Below are 23,024 nucleotides of genomic sequence, written 5' to 3' on the forward strand. Positions count from 1 at the left end.
TTGTTGCTAGTTCGACTGAGAGTGTGAACATGGTATTATCGACTGTTTTATGCTATTACTAAGACGTTTGTTTATTGGCTGTATTTGTCAACAGCCGACCAATGAAATTTTTTTTGACAATCGAGTAAACTGAAGCCATGTAGTATGTACTTGTATATTTTAAATATCATATAGTAATTACTACGGGGCAGACATCGGTTCTATGGCGATGCATGCAACTTCGCCACGGTATGTAAAAATCTGAACATATAACAGAACACTTGCGATCGTACGAAAACAAAAGAAACAGATCCACAATTCTCTTAAATTCTTTTCGCATGCTTTCACGTGCAACATTTCACTAAATAATATTTGGCTACCAGTAATCTGTGACACATTCATGACATTAATATTAATTAATTAATATACCTACCGATCTTGTTTTATTCAAATAAGTTAAACTATAAAAAATGTAATTTTTACAAACCATTGTTAGATTTTGCCGCGAAAAGTGGACTAATAGTAATGTAAGCGTAATGCAGAACGATAGCCAGTCTATGGGTACCAGACGTTTCGTCCCCGATTCAGTTCACCTCAAATTAGTTCGACCCCACTGATGAAATAGTGCAAATGTGGCAGTGTGCCTACATAAAAATAACACTGCTCCCAAGTTTGTCACTTTATTACTAATCTGTAAATGGGAGTGAAACTGTACTACACTATTTGCTAATAAAGGGGGTCTTTTAGGGGGTTTTTTGGTGATGATTTTTGATCTGTCTGTGTGTGTGTGTGTGTGTGTGCGTGCGTGTGATAATGCTGTTAATTGCTGTACTAGGTATAGTAACTTTATTTACACTGATGAATATATTTAGCATGTTTTACTAGACAAGCCATAAAGTAGGACTATGCTTAAAAAGGAAGTAGAATTTTTTTGCTACTTATGTGGATTGATTTATACTTTTATTATTGAATACATAACATTCCAATAAATAATTTAAAAAAAAATTCGTTATGTATCTTTGGTTGTTGTTATTTTTTAAATATGTCAAATATGGCGCTGTTTAAATTATTTATTTTATTTTTGAAAATGGTGTTTTCGCGTGCTTTAAATTATTGCTTTGAAAGGGGCGTTCGCGTGCTTAAAAATTAAAATACCACAAAATTCCGGAAAAATATTTCCATTAAGTTGGTCGCCCTGAATTGTGCATGGGGTAAAAGGCCCCAGGCCTGGGGTAAAAGGCCCATTACAGGATATTATTCTTTAATAAATGTGAGTGTTTCATTATATTGTTTTAATATCACAAATATACAAATTCGATTCCTCTGTGCATAAATTATATTTATTGCTCAAAACAGGGAAAAGTTGCTAAATGTGGTATGAAATATATAATATTTTCCTTAAGGATATTTGCCTTATACCCAACTCTACCCTATGTCTAAGATATAAAACAAAATGTGGATATTAATTTTACAAAGTAAGGTAAATATACTGGGATTCACATTATAAGGTTACCTCATATGGGAAACAAAATAAATGAAAGTTCAAGAGAGGCTACATGTCGTGATGTACATGACACTCAGATGGGACACCATGCAGATTTAAATAAATTTTAAATCGAAATCGGACAGATAGATAACTCCTGCCATTACAATTATTTACTAATGATACTAATCTACCTAGCTGATGAAGAAAAAGAAAGACAGAAGGTAATCAAACTTTTATTTTAATTGGAACTGAAATCTGCCAGTTACTGCAGAATGACTCGGATACCGTTTATCGTATTACGAGTTGTTTAAAAACGTATCGAACGAACGAAAGCGAGTTATAAGATAAATGGTATCTAATGGATACGAATGTAGTATTCTATTCTTTACACATCGTCAAAACACAGTTTTGAAATAAAAGTAAACGCCAATTCCAACTTAAACCAAGGCCTATGTAGGCTACAACACTAGCGCTTATAGTTAACTTATTTGTCACAGAAATGGAAGTACATATGTACTGTGGTTTCACCATTCACGCGGCAAGCTTGCCCATTAAATGTCAGGTTGCTGGTAAAAATAAGGTTCTAGGGAACTGGACTAACATTTTACGTGATCCAACCAACAAAGAGGAACGTTTTGTATTCCACACTACCAAGATTGCCACCGTAGACTGTCATAAAGACATGCTAATATACCATTACGTTTGGCAACACAGTTATTCTTCAAGGAACTGTCAGTTCAATGTCACCATGTGACTACGAGGAATCGAACAAAAAAGAAGAAGAAAGAATCAAACACCACACAGTACGTTATTCCGAACGGCTGTACTAACTCTCTTGTGCGCACTGTTCATGAATACAGATATATATATATATATATATATATATATATGTCGTCCCAGTTGGCAAGTTCCATCCTTTGTTTACCTTGGGTAAAAACAAATGTGAGAATATAGTTTGCCTTTAGTACAGGTAAATATGATCACATCAATGGTATGTAATTATGACGTCTTTAGTAAAGGGAAATACCTGTCCCTGCTTCTTTTGCACAACTTAAAAGGATGTAATTCCACCTCTGCTTTTGAAAAAAAGTAAAAGGACCGCATGGGGTGCATGGAACTGCTACCTTGATGTGGACAGTGCCTTTACATGACACCCGTGTCTTTGCCGTACACCAAAGTATGAGCAAATGATCCACACTCCAGCTACTGAAAAGCTTCATAGTAGACTTGTATGATAAGATCAGTGACCTGAAACATGCTGACTGAAACCATTCCATCCACCTAAGATGCCCTACCACAACACCCCAAAACGAGTTGCCTACCAAGATGAAATATAGTTCTCCAGTGGATAGAATAAATAAATTGCATCTACTCCAGAGGGGTGGGAATGATCTTTTGATAAATCCAGTCACGAGTTCCTATATGCTGTATCATACTTGTGACCCTCAGACTGCAGTGTTGTTATAAGAGTCGAAGTGGACGTGGCACTAGATGTATATGCCAAAATAAGCCTGATGGAAGTGTACTGAACTATGTATTTATTATTGTGAGAAGTAAAACGTTCATTAGAAACTTCGTGCATCTCCACTAGTGTATGGAATTAGTCAAACATTTTGAATTATATATGCACCTACATATTTCAATGATGCATGCCATGGTTACATTTAATTCTTTATTTTCACAAAATTCTCATGAATAAATTGATTGCTTTGTACTCTGTACTTCAATTAACAGTTAGATACCAAGACAGGAAACTGGCAAGACTCGCAATAAACGTTGCAGTTTTACAAATACCATTACTCTTTGTAATAATCGGTGAATATCTTCTGTACATCACACAGCTGATTTACACTATTTGTCATCTCATCCTAGAGATGATGTTGATCTTCCAACCACGTCAAAAAGTGTGTTATAAAGATCTGTACAAGGGCTTCATATACGAGGATACGACCTCTTTGTGCCACGATGAAACTAGCATGCTAGAAACCGTGTTTGTGTGTGCATGCGCGTGCGCACGCCTTTGTGTGCGTGTGTCTGTGTGGTAATATTATATGCGTGCATGTATGAGTGTTTGAAAGAAAGTTATTTACATACATAGCTATATAGTCTGTCCCAAACGAACTGTCACGGACATTAGATATTTTCAAAAATATACTTTTGACAAAACACTAGCGCATTAATTTTTTTGTGAGGATACCATCGGTCACTAAATATCAGGAACGAAAATATAAAGCATTGTTTTAAAATTAATTTGTTTTGGTAACTAAGGCATTGTAGTAGCTACAAACAGACAAGCTACTACGGCTTAATTTTAGTAAATATTCTTTCATCATCGCTAAGAAATAGCATTATTGGCCTGGAGACGGCCATATTGGAAGCGCTCGCTAAAAATGTATTAATACCCCAAAATTAATAAATTTTGTTTTTAAACTGTATTATGACATTTCCAACCTTTGTAAAGGCTTAAAACATCAAACATTAAAGCAAACGAAGACTATCGGAACTAGATGCATGTATTCTGCGTATACTGAATTAGACATAACTTCGCATACAGAAGAACATTTCAAGTGACACTCTTGAAAAACAAACAATAAAAAGAAGAGTCAAATACACAAACTCTCCACCCCTCCACCTCCTCCCCACCATATCTCAGATAATAATTAAAAAACATATCCAATCAAAAGTCCACATTAATAAAGAATGATGTTCAATCATTAAAAATACCGGACCTATACACAGTGTTAATATAGTACAGATGAACCTTTCATTATTTATTGTTGATAACCGTCCTAAATACTATTATTTAAAGATTACTACATTATGAGTACAAACGTTTCAAACATACCAAAATACTGCAGAACTCAAGCTAATCTTATCGGGCAATTAGGTTTTTATAGGAATTGGGTGATGTTTTCTTACACCGACAGAATTTGCAACATTTGACCTCAGCTGTCCTCCAAGGGCAAGTTGACTGTATCACATGAGCATACGACGGACCAATTAACTTCGAGGGTTTTCCACGATGTTGCAGGCATTAGCTGACCTTGGTCGTGCTTAGAGCCACAATCTTGAGACTTCAGTGATTCGACAGTTTAAGGGCCAAAGTGGCTCTCCAAGGCATGCATAGTGGTGTGCACATTATTGAAACCACGCTGGATATGAGGCAGGATACCGTGGCTGGTCGGAGGCCGGTTGTGGAGAGAGCTGCCTTTACTGAAGTAAACCTCTGCTTGGGAGGTCACAGAAATTTGTGGCATCAGTTCTTCTTCTCATCGCCTTCATCAAGTAATGCTCAGCGTTGCAAATCATGACTGTAAAGAGGGCTGAATATACCCCAAAGTGTTTGAGGTACCTCCCCGGTTCTACTTTCAAAGCTGCCTTCGTCGTACCAACTTTGCTGGTGATGTACAAAGCTGGCAATACTGCACAGAGCTGACGACTCAGAGGGTGGAACAAGTATGAAGGGCACATACCGTGGGTATCTCCCACTCCAGCTCATACCCACATCTCCTCAAGGTCGTAAAGCAGAAATACGGGGATGTAGTACAGCAGGGCAACAATTACATCTGTATCATTCATGATTAAGACGCATACTTTGGGTCCTGCCTCAAGAGAATCCAAGACATGAAAGGGTATACGAAGGTCAGCTTCTTGAAATGATTGGAGGTGGGCCAAATCTTGTTATTTGCCTTTGTAAAACATAACGCCCTGCCAATTCTCATCACAGTGGGGTATTGCCGTGATTCAGAAGTATTTCCACAAAGTTTACGATAGATTAGTTTCTCCAGAAGAAGCATTTCTTTGAAGGCCAGATAGTTTCAATCTATGAACACCGGCTATATAGTGTGGCATATTCAATGATATAAAATGCACATTATTGCTTAATATCAACAAGTATATTATTATATTTAATTAATAAAACGGTTAAATGTGACAGCTATTATAAACAACAGGCACAGGCGAGCTGGTGGTTACGTAATACTTAACGCGTAACGTCAGGAATGAGTCTTAGAACTAGAGAAACAAATCTACCTGGTTTTTGCGGGATGATAAAATAGGCATGCATTGCAATGTTCTTTAATAATATACATCCCAGTAAGCCAGCAATAAGTATATATTATTTTTCAATACAAAATAAACCACCATTGTCAAAATGGCTACACAAGACGAAATAATTATACCATGTTTTGTCCATACATTAACCTACGCACTGAAATTATACACAAAGTGTTTTCTTAGTTAATTGGTCTGTTCTTTTAGTTGCCTCTACCTGTGATCCCAATTGACAGATGTGTATTTGATAGGTAACCAGACGAGCCAATTAATTACCGCGGTCTAGACACAAAAATACATACCAGTATTGTGTAATATTACCTGTCGCCCTTAAAATAGTAATGGACATGGCTTATTACTGTAAACAGTTCTGTAAAACTACTGATTAAGTAGACTTTCCCATCTAAAATCATGTAACTGACCAATTACGTAGTCCCAAAGAAAATAAAATTATCACTTGGGTATCATGGGTTGTTATTTTTGCTCGAACGTAGAATACCAATAGGCCTAATAAGTGTACATTTTCCCTTTGGATTATATAACAGAAAAAAGGACTATAACCCCATTTCGTTCCGTTAATGCAACTTGAAATATATTTAGTTAAATAGTCTATCATATTATCATGTAATTTATGTTGTTTTACAAGTCAGGTTGATCAAAGAGAAGCACCTTGTTGTAAATTACTGCAATCTAATTAAAATTAGCCCCACTATTACATGTGGATCTAACAGCAGCCCGTTGGAGCTCATGTCCAGTTGACATTTCATTCAACCAATCAAAACCTTACTTGCAAAATCATGCCAGTGATTTGAAAAGAATTTGAAAAACATTCGGGATTATGTCGAGGGTATACGAAATGATTCGGGTGAATTACGAAGTATGCCGGAAACTAATTTCAATATAAAATTCGTTTCAAGACGAAAACAAAACCGTGATGGTATAGCCATAAAATCTGTTTATACTAGTATACAATCCAGAATTTATTACTGCACTTTTCCTCCTGTTTTTTCAATGTTGAAATAGACCAACAAGTTCGCCTATTGCATAAATAGTCTCGCCCGATATTTTTAGAATGTGTATGCTCCCAAATAACGCTATAAAAGGTGAAGTGTAATTGGTCGATATTTAAATTGTTATTTATAGATGAAATGTCACCTGAACATAGGAGTCCACGCAATGCTGTTAGATCTACCGGTATATACCAGTGCAGGTGGTCCCTCCTCTCCACTCCCCCCACCTTTCCTGTCATGGACGGAGGAGCCGGCCTTGTGCCCACGACAGGCGTGCGCTACAACAGCTTGTTCTGAATGTGCAAGTAAAACCCTATGACCTGACCTGACCTGGTTGATATTTAAATTGTTATTTATAGATGAAATGTCACCTGGACATGGGAGTCCATGCAATGCTGTTAGATCTACTGGTAGACCAGTAGAACTAATTTTAATCCGATTGAAATTACTGCTATTGTTTACACTGTGCATACAGGAATTGGTCGGAGCTGACGTCACTTCGCCCCAAGCTAGAGTACCGGACGCACCGAAAAGAAAAGAAAATGACTGCTCCCAGTACACGTTTTTCATTTGTTAAAGTGTCAGTATGTATTGGTGGTCCGGGTATGCATCTTTCCAACATGTCATATCTGAGTTTACTCTCTCTTTAACAAATGACTCACTCAAAATCTGATGCTCATAGTGCCAAGAAACACTATATTCAGTGGGGTGTATTCTGTTTTGCTTGTTATTGTTTGTTTGTTTTTTCTGTTTTTGTTTATTTATTGCTGTTTTGTTTCTTTAACAAACCAATAAGGTATGTTCAGCACTGTATTTAAAGCCACAGAGTGTTTAATTCAACCCCCCCCCCCCCCCCAGCCTGTTACCGACCCTGGTCAGGCTACTGGTGCTCTCTTGCACCTGCCAAAGCAGGTGGTCCCTTATCCCACCCACCGAATGCTTATGCTCACTAGGGGTGACTACTGCGGTCAATTTTACTATACGAATAGTATTGTGATAGTTAAAATACTATTGTGATAGTATTGAAATAGTGATAGTACTATTGCAATATTATTGTGGATTCTTAAATCACTTCACAACAGTAATATGAATAGATATTTCGCAAAACTATTGTGTATGTATGTGCGTGCGTGTACGAATGTTTACATTTGTATGTATGTCTGTGTTTATTTGTAATAATGTCAAAAGGTAGTGAAATCATATTTAATAAATTTATAATATAAAGACCACGTTGTTGTTATGCTTTCGATAGTTGAGCAAACAATTGCGATAGTTTAATTAACTATCGATGCATTGCTATCAAGGCACAGACTATTGCAATATATCGATAGTTTGATGTATTGTTACACCACTAATGCTCACCGAAAGTGGTTCACCCATTATGCAAGATAAATCTGATGAAACCAATAAAGTTACAACCATTGAAATTCAACAAGATCAGTTTGTATTATCGAATTCGGAGCCATCAAGAGAACTCGGACTAGAGGGTACTATGGTTAATTTAGATAAAAAACCACGGTCCCCGATATTTTTTGGTAATTTGCACATAATAATCATAGTTCAGTCCGAATAAATGAAACAACAAAGTATATAATTTATTGCACTTGCACCTGCATCGATTGTGCAGAATTTATATAGATTAGTCTCAGACGGTTAGAGAGCATGGATAACTGTCCAAATGTCTGTCCCAGTGGGTATGCCTTTTTTATACACCTGTCTATGATAGGTCATATTATGGTATAGCGTTGTCTGTCTGTCCGTCTGTTAACATTTTCTTGTCCAGACCATATCTTGCATACAGGACCATCAAACCTCTCGTGTAGGAACAACTTGGGATGACAGTGTGTCACATACTATTACTAGGTCACTGTGACCTACTTTTTACCACAGGTATCAACAATCAAGAACTTGGGATAGCGGTGTGTTGCATACTATTACTAGGTCACTGTGACCTACTTTTCACCAGAGTTATCCCCCAAAAATAACGTCACATATATTATAGTAACGTTATATAAGTATATAAGTAACTATAGTATTTATAATAGGGGTTTCTGTTTGGGGATACCTGTGCTTTTTACGGTCTACATAACAGTAAATCCTTGTCCGTACCATATCTTGCATACAGAACCATCAAACTTCTCATGTAGGAACAACATGGGATGGTGGTGCATCACATACAATTACTCGGTCTCTGCGATACAAATACTCCTGACAGTTGTATCATGGAATCCATGTCGTTTCGCCCCGAAGACAGTCCGCCACCAATTTGACCTTTTCATCCCCAAGTTGATTCGCTTCCAACTGTTTGCCCCAAACTATTTGTCAGTTCACCACAAACTTTTAGTCAGTTCGCCCCCAACTCTCAATTATTTGTTACTTTTAAACAATTATTGTGTTGTTTTTTTAGAGGCATGTTGAAGTGTGTGTGTGTGTACAGCAGCAATAGGATTCACTGGATGGAAGTGTTGTCTGCATTTCCTGGTAGCATGATTTGCTTGTCCAGTCGTTCGTCTATAAGTAGATTTCAGTTACCAGGATGTGTACCACCTCCTTATCGTGCGACCAACCATGGGTTTCAGTTTCGATACAATAGGTGCTCTTTGAATACACCTGAAAAAGGCTGTTTACCATTCAGGTAAAAACCTGTGACATGGCACACTTGACTGAGAATTAAGCATTGACAGACCTCTCAACCTTGAGACACTGGAAACCTGGACACTGAAGCCCAAAAACCTGGTGATTTCAGTAAAAACCTGGAGATTGACCTATTCATACATAATCAAGTACTAAGCAAAATAAAGTGGTCGTTCTTTTGTGTAGAAAACAATATTTAACAGGTGATGTCAGGGAATTTTCACTTCTACGTCAAGCGTGCAAACTCAACGAGAATGCAAGAGACTGGTAGTGATAACCTTATTTGGCATTGATTTTCTAAATATGGATTGTGTCCAGTCCTCTCACTTTGTTTATTATTTTTGGCCGGATTGGCCGAGAACTTGACTGAGCAAGAACAAAAATTATTGTAACTACAATGGATTTTTACCGCAAGAGAAAACCGTGAGATGTTCGAGAAAAAACCCGTGAGATTTTCGCGGCTTACCATGAGATGTTGTGGAAAACCGTGAGTATCACAGCAAAACCGTGAGACTTGAGAGGTTTGCATTGATGACATTCATAATAAATCTGTTTATTCCACATTCTTACTAAAGTAAAATTCCGCGTGATCTGAAAATGTAAATCATACTTGCATCAAATTTTGACGACTGCCAAACAGTGCATCTAAAAATGCATATGTGAGTGCATGAAATCACCTAAAACAGGGTAGGGTTGCACTAGAGGAAGCTCGGTACATACAGATGGATCCAGACCACAAAACTGGTATCTTTATAGGGGCAAACTGGTACCTTTGTCACGTGGGGGGGCGAACTGACATCCTATTTCGGGGCGAACTGGCTTGTGGGAGAAACATCTGGTACCCGTATCATGTCCGTCACCAGTAGACTGCTCTTGTTCATGCTATAAGGATAATGATAATTGGCTTATTTTTGTCTAAAATTTACAACTTATTTATTTCGGAGGCGATGTTTTCTAAATTGCACATAAAAATTGTTGGTCACGAATTCTACCCGTACCCTCCTTACAGTGGTTAGGGTTAGTCTTTTGAGCCTTTGGTCGAACTCTTTCCATAAAAACCCCCAACATTTTTGTAGGATGGGACAGACTAATTTAGAAAATGTCCACGGTCCCTAATAGACTACTAGTAATAGCCTTTTTTTTTTTTTTTAATTACACATAATAATAACAAATGGCTCTTCGGGCCGAATAAATGAAATAACGGCAAAGTAGGCCTATATAATTTATCACATTTGCGCTCGCTTTTTTATCTAGTTTTACCTAGTTAATATTCAATTAACTAATTAATGCTGACACGGCCGTAACGGGAATTTATTTGAACCTTGAATTTAGACAACTTGACAGTAGGTTAATATGTTAAAATGATATAAAACAGTACAATATTATCGAGACACGGGAACCTTGCTATTTTTCCGCCCATGCGCACAAGTTATCATCCGGGGTTTTGGAATGAACATTTGTAATGGCGGTCAAGGTGGCAACTAGAACGATAGAAATACATAAATAACTGGCCATCTGTCCGTCAAAACAAGACCGATAAAGAAAAGGAACAAAAACATTACAAAACAAAAATGATGCAACATGTTATACAAGATAAATCTGACGAGACTAAGAAAGTTACAACCATTGAAATTCAACAAGATCAGACTCCATTATCGGATTCGGAGCCGTCTGTGGAAACTCATCAAGGATTGTTGTCTAAAGAGTCAAATTTTGGACCAGATATGTCGGGTAGCGAAGATGATGAGGCATCTGAGGTATGCTTCATGAATAACTGTTTTTACAAATAGATTTTGCAAGTTAAACAGACACAGAGGCATATTATTTGCAATAGAGGCCTGTTTAAATTATACATTTTTGGGAACCATGTGACATGATGATATAAAACTAAAAGAAAAAAAAAAGAAGCCAGTTTGTTATATACATTCATTTATTGACAAATACAAAAATAAATTATGAGTCTGGTAACTGAAAGGTAACCCACATTTACAGGGTTTGTCAAAAGGTACCGAGGATAAACTTATCGGATGATAGGGCTGGTGCTTATAAAACTTTTAGCGACTTGGACTCAGACTAATAAAGTCTGAGGCAGTAATGTCATGAGAAGGATGCCAAAATGGCCCCAAACAAAAATGGAACCAAATTGGACAAAACGGAACCTAGCGTTGGCTGAAATGGCACCACAATCTATGGCAATATGACTAAAACGAACGAAAAAAAAAATGTATGGCTAAAACGGTATCATTACAAGTTGTGAAGATATCTTAAATAAAACAACAGCTATATTAATCATTTATGATTCTGTTTTATTGTTATGCCTATATAGGGGAGATATAAGTATTAGCAGCTAGCTAGAAGTCGGTGAAATGCAATCAATGTCACCAATACATTGAAATGACGTTACAGCTTAAAAAACAACAACAACAAGGTATCATTCTCACCATTACATTGAGGTGCCGTTACAGCCAAATCGGTTTCGTTTTCGCGAACAAAAATGTTTCCGTTTGGATAGTGGTTCCGAGTTAGCCTAATTCCCAGAAAACAGGGCCTGCCAAAGGTCAATAGTTCCAAAAACTGATTTGTTTACATTGAAAGTATGTTACCGGTATGTTTTGAATAGATTCTTCTGTTAAATACTTGCAGGATGTCACTTGAATTTTGTAAATCTGTGTTAAAGAAATGTGAATATCTTAGTCTTGATCAGAATATTTCAACATGATCTGTCAGTCAACGTTTGGGGTTTCATTTCTTTTGTTTGCCATCTGATGTTGATAACTTATCAAGTGTCCTTAATGTTTGTAATCATTAAATATATACATATATATAGAGGATTTGTCATGAGTATATCAACCGAGTCTATGTTAATCGGTATGAGTAAAAAACATGAGTAGCGAATTCTATTTATCCTATAATACTTCTAAAATAACATTATAATTACTTTTTTTAGTAAATCACAGTACTAAAGTCGCTGCCATCGATAATATGACGTCATCACGATTAGCACAGATTAGTTTGACGTCACACATTTTAAACAAATCTTTGGAAACGTTACGCTCAGGTACACAGATCTTGTTGGCTTGTAAGCAGATGACGCATCCACAGCAACAAATTACGTAGAGACCTAGTAGATTTGCATACCATTATTACCCGGGTTAATAAAGTAAATTGTCACATGGGTTTATGACATGGATATCATGAGTAAGTTATAGGATAAATATATATGTTAAAATATTGTTAAACAAAAGTATAATTTCTATGGACTGGCGGAATATTAGAAATTCTGGCGGGCTAGTAACTTTTAGTTGGTTCTGGTCCGGCGGGCTAGTGAAATATTTTTCATTTCTGCACCCCTGATAAGGAGACCACAGGAAATCGTGGGGCCTATTCGATTGCCACCATTAGTACTCGAGCATATATGTGTGCAGGCATCGAAATAAGTCGAGAACGGTCGTTCAGGTTACCGGGAGGTTACCACATGTAAGAATTTTTTTTTAACGAACAGTAGTATCGTTTCCGAATGTAAATCAGGCAATGCATTTCGGACTTCCGCGTTTCTGATACAGTTTCAGAACGTCCGCGTTTTAGCAGCGTCAACTAGATGTGTGCCTAGTAGTTCGCAAGAACATTTAAATTAAACGTAGAAGTACCGGAAAACAGTCTATATAGTTGTGGTAACCTATAGGTTACAAGGCTATATTTTGTGGTAACCCGTAAATGGGTTACCAGACACAATGCTTATTTCGATGCCTGTGTATGATGTCAACTTTAATTTGTCGACTTCAGTGACAGTAGTTAATTTGTCGACTTCAGTGACAGTAGTCAGGAGGATAAATATTTTCTACAAAATTATATTTGAATTTAAATTTTAGTTCTTGACTCCTATATTTAAGAGATACACTACACAGGCCTTAGGATTTCAAATTTTATGGGAAACAGTTTTTCGGTTCCATGCCTTGTGATCATTGGATACCCATTGGAAACTGGTTTTAGGTTCAGTGAAAAGAAGTCATGGGAACCCATTTTTAATACCATTGATTTAAATTATTGCAAAAATCTTGGCAAATAGACATGTTTTCAGATTCAACATCAAGTTGATTTTCGACACTCCTCCATTATACACATGCTGTTGTGATTTTTACAGTGAAATAAAAATAGTAGTTTAGGCATGCCTACATCATCTACAGCCCATCCTAGACATCGGGGGCCATTCAGATATTACGTAACTCTGGAGGGGTGAGTGGGTGTATGTCCAAACGTTTTGTAGCATTACAGGTGGTGGGTGAGTGTACATAGAACACTATATTTTATTACTAAAATATTTTAAAATGTAAAAAAAAATTTTTGGTCATAAACGCTATGTCACGGCAACACTGTTTAAACTTTAACGTCTTAATGTAGGTAGTAATAGCTAGTTGAAAACACAAAACAATGATTATAAATTGATTTGAAATATGTGTGCTAGTAAACTTGGCTTAAAACGTATGTCCCAGATGTCCAATTGTCACTCTGTAGGCAGTGATGGTTTGGTTGGACCTGTTCTCAAGTAACTCATTCCATCATAAGTGGTTAGCCCAAGAAGGCCTACTCTGCTGTTCTAGTGCTAGATGGACATTTGGACAGTTATAGCTGTTCTCACAGTCAGAGATAACGGATACACAGAAGTTCTGCCTACCACTAGGTAGGCAAAGATTCCCGCTCTAATAACACAATGATCCTGTTTGACGTTAAATACCATTACATTAATAATATTTGAGTTCGCGATAACAAATATTTCACATATTAATCACTAATGCACTAAAGTTTCTAAACAAGAACATGAAATAAATTCAGTAGTCCAGTTAATAATGACTGGAATTGACACACTACATGATTTATTCAGACATTCATGTAGGTTTATGGAGTTTGTTTATTCTTAAAACTAAATTGATGTTAAGACGATTTAGCTTGGAACTAACTTTACCAATAATACATTGTAGCAAACTGGAAACATAAAGGGACCTGTTTGCCTAGGTTATCAACTTAAATAAAAGTAGCTATATAAAAGTTACTGGTAGTTAATAGCTACTGGTATAATTAAAATGGTGATAATAGAATACATTTGTTTAATCTTTGTCATCTTCATTATTTTTCCAGTTCAACTAAAATGATAACTTCAGAATTCATTCATCTCTTTTGTTTATTTCATTTACATTATAAGGTCTTAAAATACAACAATGCTCTAGAACTATGGTCTACCTATAAGTATTAGCTTTGTTTCTAAATGAGATTTTTAGTCCTGCTTAATGCTTACTCAAATTTACCGGGAAATAGAGTGTATTAAACCGAATCAGTCAAAATCTCTGCTGGTAGGCATTTCATTGTAGTATGTCATATATGTTTGGCCCCTAAGTTCAAAGGCACATAGATGACATTGTATGTTGAGCAATTATTGTATCACTGAATCACAGTGATTAGTATGATGTCATTACTAATGTGGTATACCGTGGTACATTACAAAAAACCACAGTATACTGTGGTACGTTTTTTTCTGCTGTATACAACCCTATTATTTAGCTGTCAAAATCAAACAGCATGCGTATAATGAGAGTACGTTTTGAAAATAAATTTTATATTGAGTTTAAAAACATGTCTCTGCATGGATGTTTGCGATAATAATAATTGAAATCTGGTATTAAAAATAGGTTCCTATGGCTTGTTTTCACAGAACCTAAAAATAGTTTCCGATGGGTTCCCGGGGCGGGACGTAGCCCAGTGGTAAAGCGCTTGCTTGATGCACAGTTGGTCTAGGATTGATCCCCATCAGTGGCCCCATTGAATGATTATTATGACCATGTTTTGTTTGTTTTCCTTCATGGTGTACTAGTTTATAAAAAGTCCCTCTAACTTGGAAAATAATGCATGCTTATAAATTTCATGATTTGAGGTTGAGTATGAAAGTAATACACACACAATTTATTCACGGTTTACAATGTGTGTGTATATTTATCATATAATATCTTACATTTTCAGTGCAATCAAAATATGTGATGTTTTTTAGATCACATACTTTAAGAATTTGATAATTTTGCAAATTAGATGTAAATTAATCGAGGTCACTGCACTAGGTTTATTGACATTAATTTTAAGCAAGCGTACTAGGTTGACACTCCATAACTGACGTCAGCATTCAGTCGGCAAATAAAAACATTTCAATAGCAATTTTATACTAAAAGCTGTCTAGTGTTTACAAAACAAAAAATGCTATGCACTAGTTTATTTTGATGTAAGGACATCCAATATTATTTTAATATTTAGTAATTGCGAACTGAAAGTAAAGTTGCATGTACAGTTTATAAAAATGCGTTTGTATTAAGCTTGAGATTATATGATAAAGAGATTATTACCTTTGTGTGTTTCAGTATCGTCAATATCATTAATTAGGAATAAAAATAATGTATTATGCTCACCAGAGGCTCGCATAATACAATTTTTATTCCTAATATATGATATTGATGATACCGAAAAACACTGGTAATTTTTATATATATATATATATATATATATATATATATATTGTGGAAACCACTTGCACCGACCAGTGATCCATAACTGGTTCAACAAAGGCTATGGTTTGTGCTATCCTGTCTGTGGGAAGCGCAAATAAAAGATCCCTTGCTGCCTGTCGTAAAAAGAGTAGCCTATGTGGTGACAGCGGGTTTCCTCTAAAACACAGTGTCAGAATGACCATATGTTTGACTTCCAATAGCCGATGATAAGATAAAAAATCAATGTGCTCCAGTGGCGTCGTTAAATAAAACAAACTTTATATATTGTGGAATTGCCCATATGAATTTTTTGAAACACGAATAAAGTTCCAGTGATCCTGAAGTTTGTAACTTATAAATTTAGAATGTTACTGTTCACGATGTAGCTTATTGGTAATTAACATAAATACATTTGAACATTGCTAGAGACTAGAGTTCATGTCAAATACTGTGCCCTGTGTCTAGGTCTACAAAAGAAATGATTAAACCAAAAACACAACATAAAAAGTTGTGTTCTGTGCAGTTTTAAATTTTTTAATGTAGTTTTTATGCAAGAAGGTGTGTCAGCATTAACTTAAGTTTTGATTGCTTTTTTTTTTTGCAGGTTGATTCCTTTTTTTTGGAAGAAGCTGAACTTAAAGAAGGAGAATATGTTCCTGAACAATCAAAATACTTATTACCTGCTGAGAGTATAGATACGCAACCACTGCGTACAGTTGATCCTGAGACACATGCCCGCCTAGAGGCTTTATTGGAAGCTGCAGGTACATAGGGGATATTCAACAACATATCAGGCAATACTGTTTATTTTGGAGTGAATTGGTGTTCTTTGCGAAATGTAGGACAACATCAATTCATGAGTGCAAGATAAACAGCATTACTGACAAAGCGAGTTGGGTAATCTGTTTTTGTTCACATGGTTCAACATAACCGAGTTAATAAAACCCATACGAAGCATGTGTAATGACATAATTTTTGAAAGCGATGTCATAACAAAATTGACAGAAAAGGTTTCTCAATTGATTTTGGCTCATTGATACATCTACATGAAAAATGAAAAAGTTTACCTAAATCTGATCTGGGGAAATACCTCAAATTAGGTCAAATCCAAGATGGCCACCTATATATTACCCCCCCCCCCCCCCAAAAAAAAAGAGAAAAAAGAACGTCTTAAAGATGGAACCAATCAAGATAAATGCATGTATGATGAGTCTTGTCACATTAGCTAGAAAAGATACATACAATGGAAGTTATTTTCTTTTCAACATTACCTGTCATCAAACAAGTGCATTCTCCCCGCCCCGCCCTACAGCTAGTAGCCTGGTCCGAACATCCCAAAAGCCAATGGGATGGCCTAAATTCTTCTACTGTATGCTCCCTCTAGTTCGGTCATGTGACTGTAACTTCCTTCTTTTTCTATTCGTTGTTGGTTTCAGATATCTTTTCTTTGGCTCTGCTTATTGGAGTCTTTTTTTTCAGTTTTGTATTGCGTGTATTTGTAGCGGAATATCTTCCTCCATTGTATTGCAATCTTATCGAAGCATTCTTTTGGCGTATTCACTTGGCTAACAAGTGTTAATTTCCAAATTAATTTGTTGTGTGTGCCGGTTGACAACGTGTAGCATTTGCAAAATGGCAACTTTTTGTTTACCAGACTTTTATCTATTTCATAGATTGAAAATTTATCATATCGCAGTGCTCTACAATGTGAGTGAAATACTTGCCATGGCGACTAAAAACATTCCCTGGTCTCTGAAAAATAAAATCACATTCGCCAGTTGGAGACTGTCCAATAATTTTACCTTAATCTGTAAACAAAACTGAACATAGAAAAACACTGTGGACCAGTAGCATAAAACATGTTTTTTATCGGTAGTTTGTTGGAAAAATAAGTTTGAGACAAGTGACAAGTTTGGGACTATGAATAACGGTGACGTTAAGGGAGTTAATACTTCATTACGATGTTATCTCCCTTAACTTGAATTTTAAGCGTTTTGGAAATAATACGGCCCCAGTTCAGTTTTGGACCAAGTCAATCCTGTCCCATTTAGAGCCAGGTTTTATTTATATATTAAAATGAGATTGTTGAGTCACTGTGTGTCTTTACTTGTCTGTTTCAAACTCAAATTTCATTATTTTAAATGTCGACTTGTATATGTGTTATGCTGCGCTCCAATTGTGTTGTGATAACGGGTCCCTCCACAATAACGACTTTAGATGGCTTTAAAGACACAACTATTTACAAAACAGTATTTACAGATTTGCAAGGCAGTATTTGACGAAAATAAGTATTATTTAAACCAAAAGTAAGGTAGCCGATTGGTAACTACTAGTAACATGTTGAAGCCTGGTAATTATTATTACCATGCTTTTATTTAACTTTTAATGAGTACTGCAATTTAAATGCATATCTTAGCAGTGCCATTAAAATAGTAATTCGCTTAATTTCGTTTAATAAAATTATTGGGTACGGAATTTGATAATGATAGTTAATAGTCCACTGTTTTAATGGCACTGGACACAAACAGTAACTTGTAATTACTATTTAACAACTAGGAATTACCCCATTGCAAGTTCATTCGAATGCGGTCCTAATAACAATTACGGCATTAGTAATGTGCCATAAAATGGCAAATGAATCGATTTAATTACAAATATATATTAGCTGGCTACTAAATATAAGTGGCTGGCGACTAAAATATTATACTTTACTGGCCAGGGAAGAGTAAATTTGAACTTGCTTTGTAGAGCACTGCTCCACAATAACAACGTCTCCAGTCATGAATGTTATTTTAATCACGTCGGAAGTCGTGTTCACCAGTGGAGGATGAAAACATGTTTATATTTTCATGACTCGACTTTAGATGGCTTTAAAGACACAACTATATACAAAACAGTATTTACAGATTTGCAAGGCAGTATTTGACGAAAATAAGTATTATTTAAACCGAAAGTAAGGTAGCCGATTGTTAACTACTAGTAACATGTTGACACAAACAGTAACTTGTAATAACTATTTAACAACTAGGAATTACCCCTTCACAAGTTCATTCGAATGTGTTCCTAATAACAATTACGGCATTAGTAATGTGCCATAAAATGGCAGATGAATCAATTTAATTGCAAGTATATATTAGCTGGCTACTAGTACTAAATATAAGTGGCTGGTGACTAAAATATTATACTTTACTGGCCAGGGAAGAATAAATTTGTACTTGCTTTGTAGAACACTGTATCGGATGTTACTTCTGCTCATAGTGTTAAATTGTGTTCTCGATGTAAGAAGTTCAAGTCGGGGGATGATCCACACGAACTTAGTCCAGGTTGTCGGGTTCTGTGCGAGGAAGGCGCCAGCTGCCACAGCTGTTTGGGCCTTTCCGCTTCCGGGTTTGCCACGTATTTGAAAGTTGTCTCTACATGATCTTCTGACTGCTATTCTCAAGACGTTGCTACCGTCAGTGCTTCAGAAATACGATTGCCTCCATGGCTGCTGCCACGGTTCCGGCGGTTCCAGGAACAGGGGCAGTTCCAGTCACTCCGGTTTCTAGTGGTGCTCTCGCTTCACCTACCTTGGTGGTTCTGGATACAGTGCATCCTGCGGCTTCCACCTTGCCGTCTATGAAGCCTGCGCCTACCGTCAAGAAAAATTCTGCGGCTTCACCGAGTCGGCAATCGTCACACACTTCTCGGGACAAGTCTAAGGAGTCCTCATTGCATCGAAGCCGTGCACGCAGTCAGTCTCCACGACCTCCCATGGGTTCCACAGACCGTGATTGTACTTTGGCTGATGCTATCTCAAGAGTTTCTGATGGTTCCCGACCAGACCGTCCGCGGTCAAGGTCTCCAGTGGCTGCCAGTATAGAGGCACTGATTTTCCGCGATCGCGGAATCGCTGACGGAATCATGGAAATAACCGATTTTTCCCCAAAACATTATTTAACTTTAAAGCTGCAATGTCTGGTTTCAATCGTATACAGTCAAGTTCTAAGTTCAAATACAAGCATAACTGCACTTTTAATTCACTCGCAAGTTGTCGTCATTAACGCATATCGTCAAATGCTTACTAGCCAGTTAGAACAATTCTCGCCATTTTGTAATACCGAGCACATTTTAGCAGCCACTTCCTAGCAGCCAATTTCAGCAGACACGCATGGCGACGTTCTAAACACCGGACCATTACGCCTTTTATAATGTGTGTTGTGGTGTGGGCTATATGATACTAGTTGGACATCCTATATTACCGTAGTACAGACAGATGCATCGTTTTGTTTGGGGGGGGGGGGTCATGGAAGACGATGGAATTGTGTATTTTATTTACAGTATAATGTGGGATTTTTATCACTGCACATGTTTTAACCATTTTGTTTGCTAAATTAATCTCTGTTGGTATCAACAAGCAACAACATTAAAGTCAACGTAGTCACATTCTGTGAGGGAAGCTATGGAATTCCATCAGGTTTGTCGTTTTAATGACCCTACCCACAAGCGGTGCCTAGTCTCTTCTTTTGGAAATTTGTAAAACAATATTTTTTTTAACATGTTATGGTTTATGCAGCCAACTGCACAACATGTGTTAGGCATCGTGACCGTTAACTGTTGTAAATGATCGACCAAAGTTGTCTCATTTCACTATCAAACCATACGTAACTAAGGAGAAGCTTCACCGCGTCACGTGATAAACAATGGTGGCTAGGGGTCGAAGTACCCGTATGTTCGGTTCCGAGAATACTATTACAATGCTTTGCTACATAGTACATTAAAATAAAAACTGGTCTACTAACCGTGACCCCTGACAAATTTCTATAACAAGCGGACAACGTTCTTTACAGATTGGTATTTTGTTATTTTTCATAATTCTGGACAAAATATTAATTTTAATATTCCAAAGATGAAAGAAATAAAAAGTACCTTTTGTCAAATATATCATATCAAAAAAATACCGTTGGATATGTTTTATTTACAAAACAAGGATGCGAAAAGTGACTGTCGACGTGTCGTCTACCGTAGTCTACTGGTCAGCATGGTCACGGTACATAAACTTTGTAAATACTAAATCTGAGAGCTCTTCAGATATTATAAAAGTGCTTAATAAAACGGTTAAGTTGTATTTATACGGATATTAGTAACAATAAGACTGAAAATGAGTCTTGGTTGTTATTTTGTTTTTGTGTTGTTATTATATAAAGATACTCTTTAAAACTCTAAAAAAATTAAGTTGTAGTGAATAATAAAAAATTAGCATAACAGTGTGTATAAAAGTGTGTAAAATACAGGTAACAATCGAAAGGCGTATGAGTCCGGCATTTAGATCGTCGCCATGAGGGTCAGCTGAAATTGGCTGCTGGCGTAATTGGCTGCTAGGAATTGGCTGCTAGAATCCGCTCGGTTTTTGTAATGCAACAATAGCCAAACCGTACTATTTTTAGCCCAGAGGGAGCCCGGCAAAAGTGTCCCATTTTCAAAATAGTGGGTTTATTTTTAACTTGGAAAAGCCAGTGTAATGAAAACAATTCGGAGTGCGGCGTCTTATATGTTGCAAATGTAATGGGATTTTCTGTTCTAATCGCTTAAATAATAAAAATATTCCAGACATAGCCGCTTTAATTAGCGCATTTGATTAATTAAAATTTATTTTTCGAACTAGAAACTATGGACACTGACATCTGCCTGTGCTACGCTACGACACTAGTACCTTTGTATGTTACGCCAAATGTTCAATGTAGAGTATCTAGACGTTTTACCAGTCGTGTTTTCTTCGCTTATTTCCGGCGATTTAACGGGAAAAACCGAACATTTCCGGGATTTACCGGACGCACAAAACTTGTGTATAGGATGCACTAAAACTTAACTGGACCCGCAAAAATAGAGATACTGCGTCCCGTGGGAAGCATAAAATATCTGACATTTTCAGTAACCCTGTCCACTATCAAAGATTGATCATTCTGTGTAACACACTATTTCTTTTCTACCTATAAACTGCCTATTCAAATGGGGATTCCCCATATCGAAAACAAAAAGTTTTAATCTCTGGGAACACTGCGTCTTTATCCTTTGCTGCGCTTAATCGGGTAAAGTTGGTAATTTCCGGAAAGAGATCGTGGATTTGCGATCTTTCAGAACTTCTCGTCAACAGGCCGAACACAATCGGAAATTCCCGGGCGAATAAAACAAATTAGTTAAATGTTCTGATTTGCATTAACAAACAAGTAGCACGATTCATAAACAACGCATGGTATAGTCCTTTGCGATATGGTCCTTATCTCCCCTGATAATTAGCGCTCTTTTGTTTAAAAAAACACCATAAAATCGTAAACCAAAATTGCACCCACTTCTGGAGAGGAAAGAACGGTGGATGCAGACGCTCATTCTAAAACTCCTAGATCGAAGTCTGCCTATCGTCACTACTGTTGCATATGCAGTAACTATAGAGGAAAGACTGTAGATAGTAAATTAGTGGTCTTACACAGATTTCCATGCGACCAGATTCTGAAAAATGCCTGGCTGAAACGAATCCGAGTTGTGAGCCCGACGTTTCAGCTGAATGAAAAAAACGATCGTTTATGTTCAGCGCATTTTAAAGATGGAGTGTATACGAAAAGCGATAAATGTAACAACGTGCCTTCGTTGTTCATATTAGATGATGGAAGAGTAAAGACCTTTGGAACAACATTGGTAAGTATTTTTTATTATTATTAAATTATAGGCTATTTTCCATTATTGTAAGTATTAAAGTAATAGTTTTTTTTATTTATTTAAAAACGTTTTTAAAAATTATTTTAATTATTGTTTGTTTTGTTCGTTAATTTTGGGTAACATCTTTTACATTCCTGGTTAAGACAAAAATAATTAGGATACCTAACCCAAATTACATTAATATATATTTAAAAAAATAATAATAATTTAATAATAATAAAAATACTTACAAAACAATATTATAACTATAATAGACTATGTCTATCAAATTGTCCACATCATACTTGGTAACCCCCTTGTGTTAGGTTAGGTTACAATCTGCACTTCTTTGTCAACACTCTGTCGATATTCTACTAAAATAGAAATTGTCTGTACATGTATTTAGTCCATGGACGAAATATACGGTAAATACAATTTTTTGTATAGTAGATGAATTGTTCAACAACAATTTTTGGTTGTGGATGAATCATCTCGAGTTCAACAGTAGACGAAACATCCAGAGGATGAATCATCTGCATCCCAACTATGAAAACATTTAAAAATATTTAATATAAAACAAATACCCTAATAAAATATTTACCCACCCAAATTTGTTTTTCTGCATTTCTGCACTAAATTCTTATTATGAATGTATGTCTGTCTATG

General features: G+C 36.4%; 1 protein-coding gene across 1 annotated transcript in view; it reads left to right on the plus strand.

Annotated features, from left to right (window-relative positions):
* Nucleotides 1-10,619: 10,619 nt before the first annotated feature.
* LOC121378946 (ankyrin repeat and KH domain-containing protein 1-like) overlaps nt 10,620-23,024 on the plus strand; it is a 179,734-nt gene continuing 167,329 nt past the window's right edge. Inside the window, exons 1-2 of the mRNA XM_041507339.1 lie at nt 10,620-10,919; nt 16,291-16,450. Coding sequence (XP_041363273.1) covers nt 10,734-10,919; nt 16,291-16,450 — 346 coding nt within the window. The 5' untranslated portion in view covers nt 10,620-10,733. The remainder of the gene's footprint in view (nt 10,920-16,290; nt 16,451-23,024) is intronic.

Source organism: Gigantopelta aegis, chromosome 8, assembly GCF_016097555.1.
Source record: "Gigantopelta aegis isolate Gae_Host chromosome 8, Gae_host_genome, whole genome shotgun sequence".
NCBI lineage: Eukaryota > Metazoa > Mollusca > Gastropoda > Neomphalida > Peltospiridae > Gigantopelta > Gigantopelta aegis.